This window comes from Leptodactylus fuscus, unplaced genomic scaffold, assembly GCF_031893055.1.
Source record: "Leptodactylus fuscus isolate aLepFus1 unplaced genomic scaffold, aLepFus1.hap2 HAP2_SCAFFOLD_890, whole genome shotgun sequence".
Classification (NCBI taxonomy): Eukaryota; Metazoa; Chordata; class Amphibia; order Anura; family Leptodactylidae; genus Leptodactylus; species Leptodactylus fuscus.
In genome coordinates this window covers 27,864-46,198 of record NW_027440938.1, presented here as the reverse complement: position 1 = coordinate 46,198, position 18,335 = coordinate 27,864, and the positions used below count along the sequence as shown (strand labels likewise).

The following is an 18,335-nucleotide window of genomic DNA, read 5'->3' as shown; positions in this document are numbered from 1 at the left end:
ATACACCACATATATCCATATACACTATATATGGCAGGGTACTGTATACACCACATATATCCATATACACTATATATGGCAGGGTACTGTATACACCACATACATCCATATACACTATATATGGCAGGGTACTGTATACACCACATACATCCATATACACTATATATGGCAGGGTACTGTATACACCACATACATCCATATACACTATATATGGCAGGGTACTGTATACACCACATACATCCATATACACTATATATGGCAGGGTACTGTATACACCACATACATCCATATACACTATATATGGCAGGGTACTGTACACACCACATATATCCATATACACTATATATGGCAGGGTACTGTATACACCACATATATCCATATACACTATATATGGCAGGGTACTGTATACACCACATACATCCATATACACTATATATGGCAGGGTACTGTATACACCACATACATCCATATACACTATATATGGCAGGGTACTGTATACACCACATACATCCATATACACTATATATGGCAGGGTACTGTATACATCACATACATCCATATACACTATATATGGCAGGGTACTGTATACACCACATACATCCATATACACTATATATGGCAGGGTACTGTATACACCACATACATCCATATACACTATATATGGCAGGGTACTGTATACACCACATACATCCATATACACTATATATGGCAGGGTACTGTATACACCACATACATCCATATACACTATATATGGCAGGGTACTGTATACACCACATACATCCATATACACTATATATGGCAGGGTACTGTATACACCACATACATCCATATACACTATATATGGCAGGGTACTGTATACACCACATACATCCATATACACTATATATGGCAGGGTACTGTATACACCACATACACTATATATGGCAGGGTACTGTATACATCACATACATCCATATACACTATATATGGCAGGGTACTGTATACACCACATACATCCATATACACTATATATGGCAGGGTACTGTATACACCACATACACTATATATGGCAGGGTACTGTATACACCACATACATCCACATACACTATATATGGCAGGGTACTGTATACACCACATATATCCATATACACTATATATGGCAGGGTACTGTATACACCACATACATCCATATACACTATATATGGCAGGGTACTGTATACACCACATACATCCATATACACTATATATGGCAGGGTACTGTATACACCACATACATCCATATACACTATATATGGCAGGGTACTGTATACATCACATACATCCATATACACTATATATGGCAGGGTACTGTATACACCACATACATCCATATACACTATATATGGCAGGGTACTGTATACACCACATACACTATATATGGCAGGGTACTGTATACACCACATACATCCACATACACTATATATGGCAGGGTACTGTATACACCACATATATCCATATACACTATATATGGCAGGGTACTGTATACACCACATATATTCATATACACTATATATGGCAGGGTACTGTATACATCACATACATCCATATACACTATATATGGCAGGGTACTGTATACACCACATACATCCATATACACTATATATGGCAGGGTACTGTATACACCACATACATCCATATACACTATATATGGCAGGGTACTGTATACACCACATACATCCACATACACTATATATGGCAGGGTACTGTATACACCACATACATCCATATACACTATATATGGCAGGGTACTGTATACACCACATACACTATATATGGCAGGGTACTGTATACACCACATACACTATATATGGCAGGGTACTGTATACACCACATACATCCACATACACTATATATGGCAGGGTACTGTATACACCACATACATCCATATACACTATATATGGCAGGGTACTGTATACACCACATACACTATATATGGCAGGGTACTGTATACACCAGTGCACTCTCTCCTACCTTTCCCGCACTCCGCACACAGATATTCCCGGATATCGTCGTGGACTCTCATGTGTTCCTTTAACATGTCCTTCCTGGCAAAAGACTTCCCGCACTGCTCACAGCCGTGACTCTTCACCCCTGTAAGAGAAGTCTGTGTTACCCCAAACCCTGAAATACCCACCGATGACATCATCAGGAGACGCATTACATCATATACCAGGATATACATCATATACATTACCGGAATGGATGAGCTTGTGTCTCTCTAGGTTTCCTATACTGTTAAAAATCCTCCCGCAAACCTCACACGGGTGAATATACCTGCGGAGAAACAGATAGAGATAGGGAGCGTTCACACAACCGCCGCTGTCCGACAGCGAGTGTCCGCGCAGAATCTTGTGCAGTATAAGGGCTAGTTCACACGTGAGTATAAGGGGAGGTTTTTGACAGCGGATTTCGCGTCCAAAACCTCCCCTTATAATGGTGGTCTATGGAGACCGCCGGGCTTCTGTTCTCCGCTAGCGGCGAGCTGCTGCTAGCGGAGAAAAGAAAGGACATGTCCTTTCTTCAGGCGGAAGCCGCGCTGTCTCAGTCGCGCGGCTTCCGCCCCCCGTAGCTCCCTCCTATGTCGGCTCATTCATTTGAGCCGACAGCAGAGGGTTAAGCCGCGACAGCGATGGTCGCGGCGGGCGGGATTTGACAAGAGAGAGACGCGGCTCGCCGCGTCTCTCTCTGTGTCAAAACCCGCGCGGGCAGTTCACGTGTGAACTAGCCCTTAGTATCAGGCACTCGCGGTGTCCGGGACAGTCTGCACTGATATAAATGGAGATCAGGGGCGTCTATTACTGTCTGTGTCTGTCCTTAAGTGTAGAGCAGAGCAGTTAAGGAAAGACACGGAGTGTAAAAGACGCCCCCCGATGTCCATTTATATCAGTGCAGAATGTCCCGGACACAGCGAGTGCCTGATACTAATACTGCACAAGATTCTGCGCGGACGGAAGGAGATAGGAGATAGGAGATAGGAGATAGATAGGAGATAGATAGATAGATAGGAGATAGATAGATAGATAGATAGGAGATAGATAGATAGATAGATAATAGATAGATAGATAGATAGATAGATAGATAGATAGATAGATAGATAGATAGATAGATAGATAGGAGATAGATAGATAGATAGATAGATAGATAGATAGATAGATAGATAGCTATAGAATGCTAAGTGTTGGCGTCTCCTGAGGATAAGGGGCCGCCTGATACATCTAGAACTGCTTGTCTTACAAGAGCCCCAGAGGGGGCAGCAGGGTATTAACCCTTTCCTGACACCCTACAGTCCAGTATGTGGGGTGCCTGTACTGGAGAAGCCGCTGGTAGAGATAGTTTATGGGATGTCTAATCTCGGGTAAGGAGGGATCAGAGACAGAAGGAACATGGAGGAGACAGATAGCAGCAGGTCACACTCACTTCTGCACCTCGGGATCTGGTAGATTCTCCCGGTGGATCACCATGTGCGCATGATAAGTGGCTTTAAGTGCAAATCTGCGATGACATATACTGCAGTCATATCCGTTCTCAGCGTGGACGTCCATAATGTGCTTCAGGTATTCCTTACCCCGGGCAAAGGAGATCTGGAAACGTACAGTACATCTATACCTATACTGCCCTCGTACACGTACACCTATACTGCCCTCGTACACGTACACCTATACTGCCCTCGTACACGTACACCTATACTGCCCTCATACACGTACACCTATACTGCCCTCATACACGTACACCTATACTGCCCTCGTACACGTACACCTATACTGCCCTCGTACACGTACACCTATACTGCCCTCGTACACGTACACCTATACTGCCCTCGTACACGTACACCTATACTGCCCTCGTACACGTACACCTATACTGCCCTCGTACACGTACACCTATACTGCCCTCATACACGTACACCCATACTGCCCTCATACACGTACACCCATACTGCCCTCATACATACATACCTATACTGCCCTCATACATCAATACCTATACTGCCCTCATACATCTATACCTATACTGCCCTCATACATCTATACCTATACTGCCCTCATACACGTACACCTATACTGCCCTCATACACGTACACCTATACTGCCCTCATACACGTACACCCATACTGCCCTCATACATACATACCTATACTGCCCTCATACATCTATACCTATACTGCCCTCATACATCTATACCTATACTGCCCTCATACACGTACACCTATACTGCCCTCATACACGTACACCCATACTGCCCTCATACATACATACCTATACTGCCCTCATACATCTATACCTATACTGCCCTCATACATCTATACCTATACTGCCCTCATACACGTACACCTATACTGCCCTCATACATATATACCTATACTGCCCTCATACACGTACACCTATACTGCCCTCATACATCTATACCTATACTGCCCTCATACACGTACACCTATACTGCCCTCATACACGTACACCTATACTGCCCTCATACACATACACCTATACTGCCCTCATACACATACACCTATACTGCCCTCATACACATACACCTATACTGCCCTCATACACGTATACCTATACTGCCCTCATACATGTACACCTATACTGCCCTCATACATGTACACCTATACTGCCCTCATACATCTATACCTATACTGCCCTCATACACGTACACCTATACTGCCCTCATACACATACACCTATACTGCCCTCATACACGTACACCTATACTGCCCTCATACACGTACACCTATACTGCCCTCATACACGTACACCTATACTGCCCTCACACACGTACACCTATACTGCCCTCATACACGTACACCTATACTGCCCTCATACACGTACACCTATACTGCCCTCATACATCTATACCTATACTGCCCTCATACACGTACACCTATACTGCCCTCATACACGTACACCTATACTGCCCTCATACACGTACACCTATACTGCCCTCATACACGTACACCTATACTGCCCTCATACACGTACACCTATACTGCCCTCATACATCTTTACCTATATTGCCCTCATACATCTATACCTATACTGCCCTCATACATATATACCTATACTGCCCTCATACATATATACCTATACTGCCCTCATACATATATACCTATACTGCCCTCATACATATATACCTATACTGCCCTCATACATATATACCTATACTGCCCTCATACATATATACCTATACTGCCCTCATAAATATATACCTATACTTCTATACTGCTCTCATACACTTATATCTATAGTGACCTCGTACACGTATACCCAGGAACAGTATACACCACATGACCAGATCTCCTCCTACCTGACACCTCTTACAGCTGTATTTGTGTGGCTCGGAGTCGGCGCTCCCATCAGAGTTGTCGTCGTTGTCCTCGGAGGAGATCCCAATCTTCCCTATAAACTCCTCTCTCTGTTGGTCGTTCATCAGAGCGATATCCTATAGATGAATGGCTGACATTAGGACGGCTGTGTGACATCCGACAGGGCAGACAGACCGACCGTCCGTCCGACAGGGCAGACAGACCGACCGTCCGTCCGACAGGGCAGACAGACCGACCGTCCGTCCGACAGGGCAGACAGACCGACCGTCCGTCCGACAGGGCAGACAGACCGACCGTCCGTCCGACAGGGCAGACAGACCGACCGTCCGTCCGACAGGGCAGACAGACCGACCGTCCGTCCGACAGGGCAGACAGACCGACCGTCCGTCCGACAGGGCAGACAGACCGACCGTCCGTCCGACAGGGCAGACAGACCGACCGTCCGTCCGACAGGGCAGACAGACCGACCGTCCGTCCGACAGGGCAGACAGACCGACCGTCCGTCCGACAGGGCAGACAGACCGACCGTCCGTCCGACAGGGCAGACAGACCGACCGTCCGTCCGACAGGGCAGACAGACCGACCGTCCGTCCGACAGGGCAGACAGACCGACCGTCCGTCCGACAGGGCAGACAGACCGACCGTCCGTCCGACAGGGCAGACAGACCGACCGTCCGTCCGACAGGGCAGACAGACCGACCGTCCGTCCGACAGGGCAGACAGACCGACCGTCCGTCCGACAGGGCAGACAGACCGACCGTCCGTCCGACAGGGCAGACAGACCGACCGTCCGTCCGACAGGGCAGACAGACCGACCGTCAGACAGGGCAGACAGACCGACCGTCCGTCCGACAGGGCAGACAGACCGACCGTCCGTCCGACAGGGCAGACAGACCGACCGTCCGTCCGACAGGGCAGACAGACCGACCGTCCGTCCGACAGGGCAGACAGACCGACCGTCCGTCCGACAGGGCAGACAGACCGACAGGGCAGACAGACCGACCGTCCGTCCGACAGGGCAGACAGACCGACCGTCCGTCCGACAGGGCAGACAGACCGACCGTCCGTCCGACAGGGCAGACAGACCGACCGTCAGACAGGGCAGACAGACCGACCGTCAGACAGGGCAGACAGACCGACCGTCAGACAGGGCAGACCGACCGTCAGACAGGGCAGACCGACCGTCAGACAGGACAGGTACCTTGAAGTGTATGTGTATGTGATCCCGCAGGACGTCCACCCTGAAGAACTTGCGGCCGCAGATCTCACATGTGTATTTCTTATCTCCGTGTGTGAGGAGATGCTTGTTCATGTTACTCCGACACGAGAACATCTGGGAGTGAAAGATATCAGACATGTCAACATGGCAGCCAATCACGTCATCTACATGCTGCCGCCACCACTAGGGGGCGCTGACTGTACACGGCTATACACTGTACCACTAGGGGGCGCTGACTACATATAGCTATACATTGTACCACTAGGGGGCACTGACTACATATAGCTATACATTGTACCACTAGGGGGCACTGACTACATACAGCTATACATTGTACCACTAGGGGGCGCTGACTACATACAGCTATACATTGTACCACTAGGGGGCACTGACTACATATAGCTATACACTGTACCACTAGGGGGCACTGACTACATATAGCTATACATTGTACCACTAGGGGGCGCTGACTACATACAGCTATACACTGTACCACTAGTGGGCGCTGACTGTACACGGCTATACACTGTACCACTAGGGGGCGCTGACTACATATAGCTATACATTGTACCACTAGGGGGCACTGACTACATACAGCTATACATTGAACCACTAGGGGGCGCTGACTACATACAGCTATATACTGTACCACTAGGGGGCGCTGACTACATACAGCTATATACTGTACCACTAGGGGGCGCTGACTACATACAGCTATACACTGTACCACTAGGGGGCACTGACTACATACAGCTATACACTGTACCACTAGGGGGCGCTGACTACATATAGCTATACACTGTACCACTAGGGGGCGCTGACTGTACACGGCTATACACTGTACCACTAGGGGGCACTGACTACATATAGCTATACATTGTACCACTAGGGGGCACTGACTACATACAGCTATACATTGTACCACTAGGGGGCGCTGACTACATACAGCTATACACTGTACCACTAGGGGGCGTTGACTACATACAGCTATACACTGTACCACTAGGGGGCGCTGACTACATACAGCTATACATTGTACCACTAGGGGGCGCTGACTACATACAGCTATACACTGTACCACTAGGGGGCGCTGACTACATACAGCTATACACTGTACCACTAGGGGGCGCTGACTACATACAGCTATACACTGTACCACTAGGGGGCGCTGACTACATACAGCTATATACTGTACCACTAGGGGGCACTGACTACATACAGTTATATACTGTACCACTAGGGGGCACTGACTACATATAGCTATACATTGTACCACTAGGGGGCACTGACTACATACAGTTATACATTGTACCACTAGGGGGCGCTGACTACATACAGCTATACATTGTACCACTAGGGGGCACTGACTACATACAGTTATACATTGTACCACTAGGGGGCACTGACTACATACAGCTATATACTGTACCACTAGGGGGCACTGACTACATACAGCTATATACTGTACCACTAGGGGGCACTGACTACATACAGCTATATACTGTACCACTAGGGGGCGCTGACTACATATAGCTATACATTGTACCACTAGGGGGCGCTGACTGCATACAGCTATATACTGTACCACTAGGGGGCGCTGACTACATACGGCTATATACTGTACCACTAGGGGGCACTGACTACATACAGCTATATACTGTACCACTAGGGGGCACTGACTACATACAGCTATATACTGTACCACTAGGGGGCACTGACTACATATAGCTATACATTGTACCACTAGGGGGCGCTGACTACATACAGCTATACACTGTACCACTAGGGGGCGCTGACTACATACAGCTATATACTGTACCACTAGGGGGCGCTGACTACATACAGCTATACATTGTACCACTAGGGGGCGCTGACTACATACAGCTATACACTGTACCACTAGGGGGCGCTGACTACATACAGCTATATACTGTACCACTAGGGGGCGCTGACTGCATACAGCTATATACTGTACCACTAGGGGGCGCTGACTACATACAGCTATACATTGTACCACTAGGGGGCACTGACTACATACAGCTATATACTGTACCACTAGGGGGCACTGACTACATACAGCTATATACTGTACCACTAGGGGGCGCTGACTGCATACAGCTATATACTGTACCACTAGGGGGCACTGACTACATACAGCTATATACCGTACCACTAGGGGGCGCTGACTACATACAGCTATACACTGTACCACTAGGGGGCACTGACTACATACAGCTATATACTGTACCACTAGGGGGCGCTGACTACATACAGCTATACACTGTACCACTAGGGGGCACTGACTACATATAGCTATACATTGTACCACTAGGGGGCACTGACTACATATAGCTATATACTGTACCACTAGGGGGCGCTGACTGCATACAGCTATATACTGTACCACTAGGGGGCACTGACTACATACAGCTATATACTGTACCACTAGGGGGCACTGACTACATACAGCTATATACTGTACCACTAGGGGGCGCTGACTGCATACAGCTATATACTGTACCACTAGGGGGCACTGACTACATACAGCTATATACCGTACCACTAGGGGGCGCTGACTACATACAGCTATACACTGTACCACTAGGGGGCACTGACTACATACAGCTATACACTGTACCACTAGGGGGCACTGACTACATATAGCTATACATTGTACCACTAGGGGGCGCTGACTACATATAGCTATACACTGTACCACTAGGGGGCGCTGACTGTACACGGCTATACACTGTACCACTAGGGGGCGCTGACTACATACAGCTATACACTGTACCACTAGGGGGCACTGACTACATATAGCTATACATTGTACCACTAGGGGGCGCTGACTACATATAGCTATACACTGTACCACTAGGGGGCGCTGACTGTACACGGCTATACATTGTACCACTAGGGGGCGCTGACTACATACAGCTATATACTGTACCACTAGGGGGCACTGACTACATACAGCTATACATTGTACCACTAGGGGGCACTGACTACATATAGCTATACATTGTACCACTAGGGGGCACTGACTACATACAGCTATACATTGTACCACTAGGGGGCACTGACTACATATAGCTATACATTTTACCACTAGGGGGCACTGACTACATACAGCTATACACTGTACCACTAGGGGGCACTGACTACATACAGCTATATACTGTACCACTAGGGGGCGCTGACTACATACAGCTATACACTGTACCACTAGGGGGCGCTGACTGTACACGGCTATACACTGTACCACTAGGGGGCACTGACTACATATAGCTATATACCGTACCACTAGGGGGCACTGACTACATACAGCTATACATTGTACCACTAGGGGGCACTGACTACATACAGCTGTATACTGTACCACTAGGGGGCGCTGACTGTACACGGCTATACACTGTACCACTAGGGGGCGCTGACTGTACACGGCTATACACTGTACCACTAGGGGGCGCTGACTACATACAGCTATACATTGTACCACTAGGGGGCGCTGACTACATACAGCTATACACTGTACCACTAGGGGGCGCTGACTACATACAGCTATACACTGTACCACTAGGGGGCGCTGACTACATACAGCTATACACTGTACCACTAGGGGGCGCTGACTACATACAGCTATACACTGTACCACTAGGGGGCGCTGACTACATACAGCTATACACTGTACCACTAGGGGGCGCTGACTACATACAGCTATACACTGTACCACTAGGGGGCACTGACTACATACAGCTATATACTGTACCACTAGGGGGCGCTGACTACATACAGCTATATACTGTACCACTAGGGGGCGCTGACTACATACAGCTATACACTGTACCACTAGGGGGCGCTGACTACATACAGCTATATACTGTACCACTAGGGGGCGCTGACTACATACAGCTATATACTGTACCACTAGGGGGCGCTGACTACATACAGCTATACACTGTACCACTAGGGGGCGCTGACTACATACAGCTATATACTGTACCACTAGGGGGCGCTGACTACATACAGCTATACACTGTACCACTAGGGGGCGCTGACTACATACAGCTATACACTGTACCACTAGGGGGCACTGACTACATACAGCTATACACTGTACCACTAGGGGGCGCTGACTACATACAGCTATATACTGTACCACTAGGGGGCACTGACTACATACAGCTATACACTGTACCACTAGGGGGCACTGACTACATACAGCTATACACTGTACCACTAGGGGGCACTGACTACATACAGCTATACATTGTACCACTAGGGGGCGCTGACTACATACAGCTATATACTGTACCACTAGGGGGCGCTGACTACATACAGCTATATACTGTACCACTAGGGGGCGCTGACTACATACAGCTATACACTGTACCACTAGGGGGCGCTGACTACATACAGCTATATACTGTACCACTAGGGGGCGCTGACTACATACAGCTATACACTGTACCACTAGGGGGCGCTGACTACATACAGCTGTATACTGTACCACTAGGGGGCGCTGACTACATACAGCTATACACTGTACCACTAGGGGGCGCTGACTACATACAGCTATATACATTGTACTCGCACCAGTATGCAGGAAGCTCCAGGCCTCCCTCTAGTGGTGAGACAATCGGCTGCACATTCACTCTACGTGACTCTTCACAACACACACAAGATCTTACTTTCCCGCAGACCGGACAGGCCGATGGCTCCTTCTTGTACTTGATGGAATTATCCGCTGCCTGCTGTATGGACGACTCCCGCTTCACCCTCCTCACGCCTGTAGGTGGCGCCAGTGAGACTATGAGAATTTAAGAGTGATTTGCTACAGATTTCACATAAAAGCCATTATGGGGGTGCAGAAGTGGTTAATAAGCCCCCTATAGGTGGCGGCTCGTACCCTCCAGATGTCGGCGGTGATGCTCCAGCATGACGTCCTTCCTATAGAACAGCTTATTACAGATCTCGCAGGCAAACTTTTTCTCGCCGTGCTTCTTCTTGTGCTTGGACAGGTTGCTGTTAGTGGAGAAGAATCTGTAGCACATCTCACACTGGAAAGACTTGTCATCTGCCAGAGAAGGAGGCGGCCATGTAAATCTAACGCCCTGCCACATAGCCAGTCACATGACCTCACAACACACAACGCTCACCTGTTCTGCAGTTGTGGAACTCCAGGAAAGCCTCAACCCTGAACGCCTTCTCACAAGTGGCGCAACGGTATCGGTAATCCGCATCGACCTAAAGATCCAAAGAGGGGGCGGACATTTATAAGTGAGTATGGAACGTCCGCTCCTGTATCTACCGGACACCCGTATGTAGCAGGGGCACTGACACACTGTAACGCCCCATATACTGTACTACCGCCCCATATACTGCACCGCCCCATATACTGCACCGCCCCATATACTGCACCGTCACATATACTGCACCGCCCCATATACTGCACCGCGCCCATATACTGCACCGGCCCATATACTGTACTACCGCCCCATATACTGTACTACCGCCCCATATACTGCACCGCCCCATATACTGCACCGCCCCATATACTGCACCGCCCCATATACTGCACCGTCACATATACTGCACCGTCACATATACTGCACCGTCACATATACTGCACCGCCCCATATACTGCACCGCGCCCATATACTGCACCGGCCCATATACTGTACTACCGCCCCATATACTGTACTACCGCCCCATATACTGCACCGCCCCATATACTGCACCGCCCCATATACTGCACCGTCACATATACTGCACCGTCACATATACTGCACCGTCACATATACTGCACCGCCCCATATACTGCACCGCGCCCATATACTGCACCGGCCCATATACTGTACTACCGCCCCATATACTGTACTACCGCCCCATATACTGCACCGGCCCATATACTGTACTACCGCCCCATATACTGTACTACCGCCCCATATACTGCACCGCCCCATATACTGCACCGCCCCATATACTGCACCGCCCCATATACTGCACCGTCACATATACTGCACCGCCCCATATACTGCACCGGCCCATATAATGTACTACCGCCCCATATACTGTACTACCGCCCCATATACTGCACCGCCCCATATACTGCACCGTCACATATACTGCACCGCCCCATATACTGCACCGCCCCATATACTGCACCGCCCCATATACTGCACCGCCCCATATACTGTACTACCGCCCCATATACTGTACTACCGCCCCATATACTGTACTACCGCCCCATATACTGTAGCACCGCCCCATATACTGTAGCACCGCCCCATATACTGTAGCACCGCCCCATATACTGCACCGCCCCCATATACTGTACTACCGCCCCATATACTGTACTACCGCCCCATATACTGTACTACCGCCCCATATACTGTAGCACCGCCCCATATACTGTAGCACCGCCCCATATACTGCACCGCCCCCATATACTGCACCGCCCCCATATACTGCACCGCCCCCATATACTGCACCGCCCCCATATACTGCACCGCCCCCATATACTGTACTACCGCCCCATATACTGCACCGCCCCATATACTGTACTACCGCCCCATATACTGTACTACCGCCCCATATACTGCACCGCCCCCATATACTGTACTACCGCCCCATATACTGTACTATCGCCCCATATACTGCACCGCCCCATATACTGTACTACCGCCCCATATACTGCACCGCCCCATATACTGTACTACCGCCCCATATACTGCACCGCCCCATATACTGTACTACCGCCCCATATACTGCACCGCCCCCATATACTTTACTACCGCCCCATATACTGTACTACCGCCCCATATACTGCACCGCCCCCATATACTGCACCGCCCCATATACTGTACTACCGCCCCGTATACTGCACCGCCCCATATACTGTACTACCGCCCCATATACTGCACCGCCCCATATACTGCACCGCCCCATATACTGCACCGCCCCATATACTGCACCGCCCCATATACTGTACTGCTACATATACTGCACCGCCCCATATACTGTACCGCCCCCATATACTGCAACGCCCCATATACTGTACTACCGCCCCATATACTGTACTGCCCCATATGCTGCACCGCCCCATATACTGCACCGCCCCATATACTGCACCGCCCCATATACTGTACTGCTTCATATACTGCACCGCCCCATATACTGCACCGCCCCATATACTGTACTGCCCCATATGCTGCACCGCCCCATATACTGTACTGCCCCATATACTGTACCGCCCCCGTATACTGCACCGCCCCATATACTGCACCGCCCCATATACTGTACTGCTTCATATACTGCACCACCCCATATACTGTACTGCTACATAGACTGCACCGCCCCATATACTGCACCGCCCCATATACTGCACCGCCCCATATACTGTACTGCCCCATATACTGTACCGCCCCCGTATACTGCACCGCCCCATATACTGCACCGCCCCATATACTGTACTGCTTCATATACTGCACCGCCCCATATACTGTACTGCCCCATATACTGTACTGCCCCATATGCTGCACCGCCCCATATGCTGCACCGCCCCATATGCTGCACCGCCCCATATGCTACACCGCCCCATATGCTACACCGCCCCCTATGCTACACCGCCCCCTATGCTACACCGCCCCCATATACTGCACCGCCCCCATATACTGTACTACCGCCCCATATACTGTACTACCGCCCCATATACTGTACTGCTTCATATACTGCACCGCCCCATATACTGCACCGCCCCATATACTGCACCGCCCCATATACAGCACCGCCCCATATACAGCACCGCCCCATATACTGTACTGCTACATAGACTGCACCGCCCCATATACAGCAACGCCTCATATACTGTAACGCCCCATATACTGTACTGCTCCATATGCTGCACCACCCCATATACTGTACTGCTTCATATATTTCACCGCCCCATATACTGCAACGCCCCATATACTGCACCGCCCCATATACTGTACTGCTTCATATACTGCAACGCCCCATATACTGCACTACCGCCCCATATACTGTACTGCCCCATATACTGCAACGCCCCATATACTGTACTACCGCCCCATATACTGTACCGCCCCATATACTGTACTGCTCCATATGCTGCACCACCCCATATACTGTACTGCTTCATATATTTCACCGCCCCATATACTGCAACGCCCCATATACTGCACCGCCCCATATACTGTACTACCGCCCCATATACTGTACTGCCCCATATACTGCAACGCCCCATATACTGCACTACCGCCCCATATACTGTACTGCCCCATATACTGCAACGCCCCATATACTGTACTACCGCCCCATATACTGTACCGCCCCATATAATAATAATAATACATTTTATTTCTATAGCGCCAACATATTCCGCAGCGCTGTACAATTTGTAGGGTTAAAATACAGACATACATAACAAAGAGAATCATTTCACACAATGGGACTGAGGGCCCTGCTCACAAGAGCTTACAATCTATGAGGTAGCGGGGGGTGACACAAGAGGTAGCAGGGGCGGCATTACTTATACAGGGGTCAGACACTTCTGTAATAGAGGTGACTGTCATTACACAAACATAAGACTTTATGAGCCGTCACCAGTCGTGTCCTGTAACATGTGGATGGAGCTCGGACCTATAAAGTTATCCTGAGATGACATCATATCATGTGGGGTAATGTGGGGGCGGGGACAGAGGAGGGGGAAGGGTTTACGTTAGACATTGTGATCGGCCGCTCTGATAAGATGCGTCTTTAGTTTGTGTTTGAAACTGTAGAAATTGGGAGTTCCTCTGATTGTCCGGGGTAGAGCATTCCAGAGAAGTGGTGCAGCTCGGGAGAAGTCTTGTATACGAGCGGGGAGGTTCTGATAATAGAGGATGGAAGTGTTAGGTCATTGAGTGAGCGGAGAGCGGGGGTTGGGCGGTAGACAGAGATGAGGGAGGAAATGTATGGAGGTGCGGCATTATGGAGAGCCTTGTGGGGGAGGGGGAGAACTTTATATTTTATTCTATAATGAATAGGCAGCCAATGTAGTGACCGGCACAGACCGGAGGCCTCGCTGTAGTGACCGGCACAGACCGGAGGCCTCGCTGTAGTGACCGGAACAGACCGGGGGCCTCGCTGTAGTGACCGGCACAGACCGGAGGCCTCGCTGTAGTGACCGGCACAGACCGGAGGCCTCGCTGTAGTGACCGGCACAGACCGGAGGCCTCGCTGTAGTGACCGGCACAGACCGGAGGCCTCGCTGTAGTGACCGGCACAGACCGGAGGCCTCGCTGTAGTGACCGGCACAGACCGGAGGCCTCGCTGTAGTGACCGGCACAGACCGGAGGCCTCGCTGTAGTGACCGGCACAGACCGGAGGCCTCGCTGTAGTGACCGGCACAGACCGGAGGCCTCGCTGTAGTGACCGGCACAGACCGGAGGCCTCGCTGTAGTGACCGGCACAGACCGGAGGCCTCGCTGTAGTGACCGGCACAGACCGGAGGCCTCGCTGTAGTGACCGGCACAGACCGGAGGCCTCGCTGTAGTGACCGGCACAGACCGGAGGCCTCGCTGTAGTGACCGGCACAGACCCGAGGCCTCGCTGTAGTGACCGGCACAGACCGGAGGCCTCGCTGTAGTGACCGGCACAGACCGGAGGCCTCGCTGTAGTGACCGGCACAGACCGGAGGCCTCGCTGTAGTGACCGGCACAGACCGGAGGCCTCGCTGTAGTGACCGGCACAGACCGGAGGCCTCGCTGTAGTGACCGGCACAGACCGGAGGCCTCGCTGTAGTGACCGGCACAGACCGGAGGCCTCGCTGTAGTGACCGGCACAGACCGGAGGCCTCGCTGTAGTGACCGGCACAGACCGGAGGCCTCGCTGTAGTGACCGGCACAGACCGGAGGCCTCGCTGTAGTGACCGGCACAGACCGGAGGCCTCGCTGTAGTGACCGGCACAGGCCGGAGGCCTCGCTGTAGTGACCGGCACAGACCCGAGGCCTCGCTGTAGTGACCGGCACAGACCCGAGGCCTCGCTGTAGTGACCGGCACAGACCGGAGGCCTCGCTGTAGTGACCGGCACAGACCGGAGGCCTCGCTGTAGTGACCGGCACAGACCGGAGGCCTCGCTGTAGTGACCGGCACAGACCGGAGGCCTCGCTGTAGTGACCGGCACAGGCCGGAGGCCTCGCTGTAGTGACCGGCACAGGCCGGAGGCCTCGCTGTAGTGACCGGCACAGGCCGGAGGCCTCGCTGTAGTGACCGGCACAGACCGGAGGCCTCGCTGTAGTGACCGGCACAGACCGGAGGCCTCGCTGTAGTGACCGGCACAGACCGGAGGCTTCGCTGTAGTGACGGCACAGACCGGAGGCCTCGCTGTAGTGACCGGCACAGACCGGAGGCCTCGCTGTAGTGGCCGGCACAGACCGGAGGCCTCGCTGTAGTGACCGGCACAGACCGGAGGCCTCGCTGTAGTGACCGGCACAGACCGGAGGCCTCGCTGTAGCGACCGGCACAGACCGGAGGCCTCGCTGTAGCGACCGGCGCGGACCGGAGGCCTCGCTGTAGTGACCGGCACGGACCGGAGGCCTCGCTGTAGTGACCGGCACAGACCGGAGGCCTCGCTGTAGCGACCGGCGCGGACCGGAGGCCTCGCTGTAGTGACCGGCACAGACCGGAGGCCTCGCTGTAGTGACCGGCACAGACCGGAGGCCTCGCTGTAGCGACCGGCGCGGACCGGAGGCCTCGCTGTAGTGACCGGCACAGATCGGAGGCATCACTGTAGTGACCGGCACAGACCGGAGGCCTCGCTGTAGCGTCTAGCCTGATAGATGAGCCGCTGCATTCAGAATAGATTGTAGAGGGGAGAGTTTAGTGAGGGGGAGAGTTTAGTAAGTACTGTACTGCCCCATATGCTGCACCGCCCCATATACTGTACTGCTACATAGACTGCACCGCCCCATATACTGCACTGCTCCATATACTGTACTGCCCCATATGCTGCACCGCCCCATATACTGCACTGCTCCATATACTGTACTGCCCCATATGCTGCACCGCCCCATATACTGTACTGCCCCATATGCTGCACCGCCCCATATACTGCACCGCCCCATATATTGTACTGCCCCGCCCCATATACTGCACCGCCCCATATACCTCCTCTCCACAGGGACAGTATGGAGGAGAAGGGTTATACATGTAAAGAGGAAGAGGATGTGACAGCGAGAGGAAAGAGTAAAAAAGTAGAATGTAAAAGAGCAAGAGAAACGGAAAGATCAGAAAGTTCTAGAACAAATTTAGCAAAGAAAAAACTGGAAGAAATAAAGAAAGAAATCTGAATAAAGACAAAAATAAAATATGGGGGAAAAAAAATTGGAAGAACAAAAGGATTTCCAGCTGCAGCTCCACATTGCGGTCGCAGCATTTTTTTGTTGCAGATTTTGTTGTGTTTAATGAGCCAAAGTCAGGAGTGACGCAAGGTGGCGCAGAAGATAGAAGAGACCTTCTCCGAGTGACACAAACGCCAGACATTGGCTCAAAACCCCAAAATCCACCCAGAAGCTGCCCTCGCGCGCCGACCAGAGGCGGCCCTCGCGCGCCGACCAGAGGCGGCCCTCGCGCGCCGACCAGAGGCGGCCCTCGCACTCCTCACCTCGTTCCGGCTGTGCTTGTACGACACGTGCTGCTTCAGGCTCTCTTTACGGCTGAAAAGTTTAGCGCATTCTTCACATTTAAAGAGCTTGTCCCCTATAAGAGAAAATC

At 51.1% G+C, this 18,335-nt stretch overlaps 1 protein-coding gene across 1 annotated transcript in view; it reads right to left on the bottom strand.

Moving 5' to 3' along the window:
- Positions 1-1,989: 1,989 nt before the first annotated feature.
- Positions 1,990-18,335, bottom strand: part of PRDM15 (PR/SET domain 15) — a gene marked incomplete at its 3' end in the record, with an annotated part of 39,065 nt that continues 22,719 nt past the window's right edge. Inside the window, exons 10-18 of the mRNA XM_075262085.1 lie at positions 18,226-18,320; positions 11,720-11,807; positions 11,470-11,637; positions 11,252-11,349; positions 6,543-6,674; positions 5,323-5,457; positions 3,436-3,599; positions 2,213-2,292; positions 1,990-2,109 (exon numbers count right to left, since the gene is read on the bottom strand). Of these exons, the coding sequence (XP_075118186.1) occupies positions 1,990-2,109; positions 2,213-2,292; positions 3,436-3,599; positions 5,323-5,457; positions 6,543-6,674; positions 11,252-11,349; positions 11,470-11,637; positions 11,720-11,807; positions 18,226-18,320 (1,080 nt within the window). The remainder of the gene's footprint in view (positions 2,110-2,212; positions 2,293-3,435; positions 3,600-5,322; positions 5,458-6,542; positions 6,675-11,251; positions 11,350-11,469; positions 11,638-11,719; positions 11,808-18,225; positions 18,321-18,335) is intronic.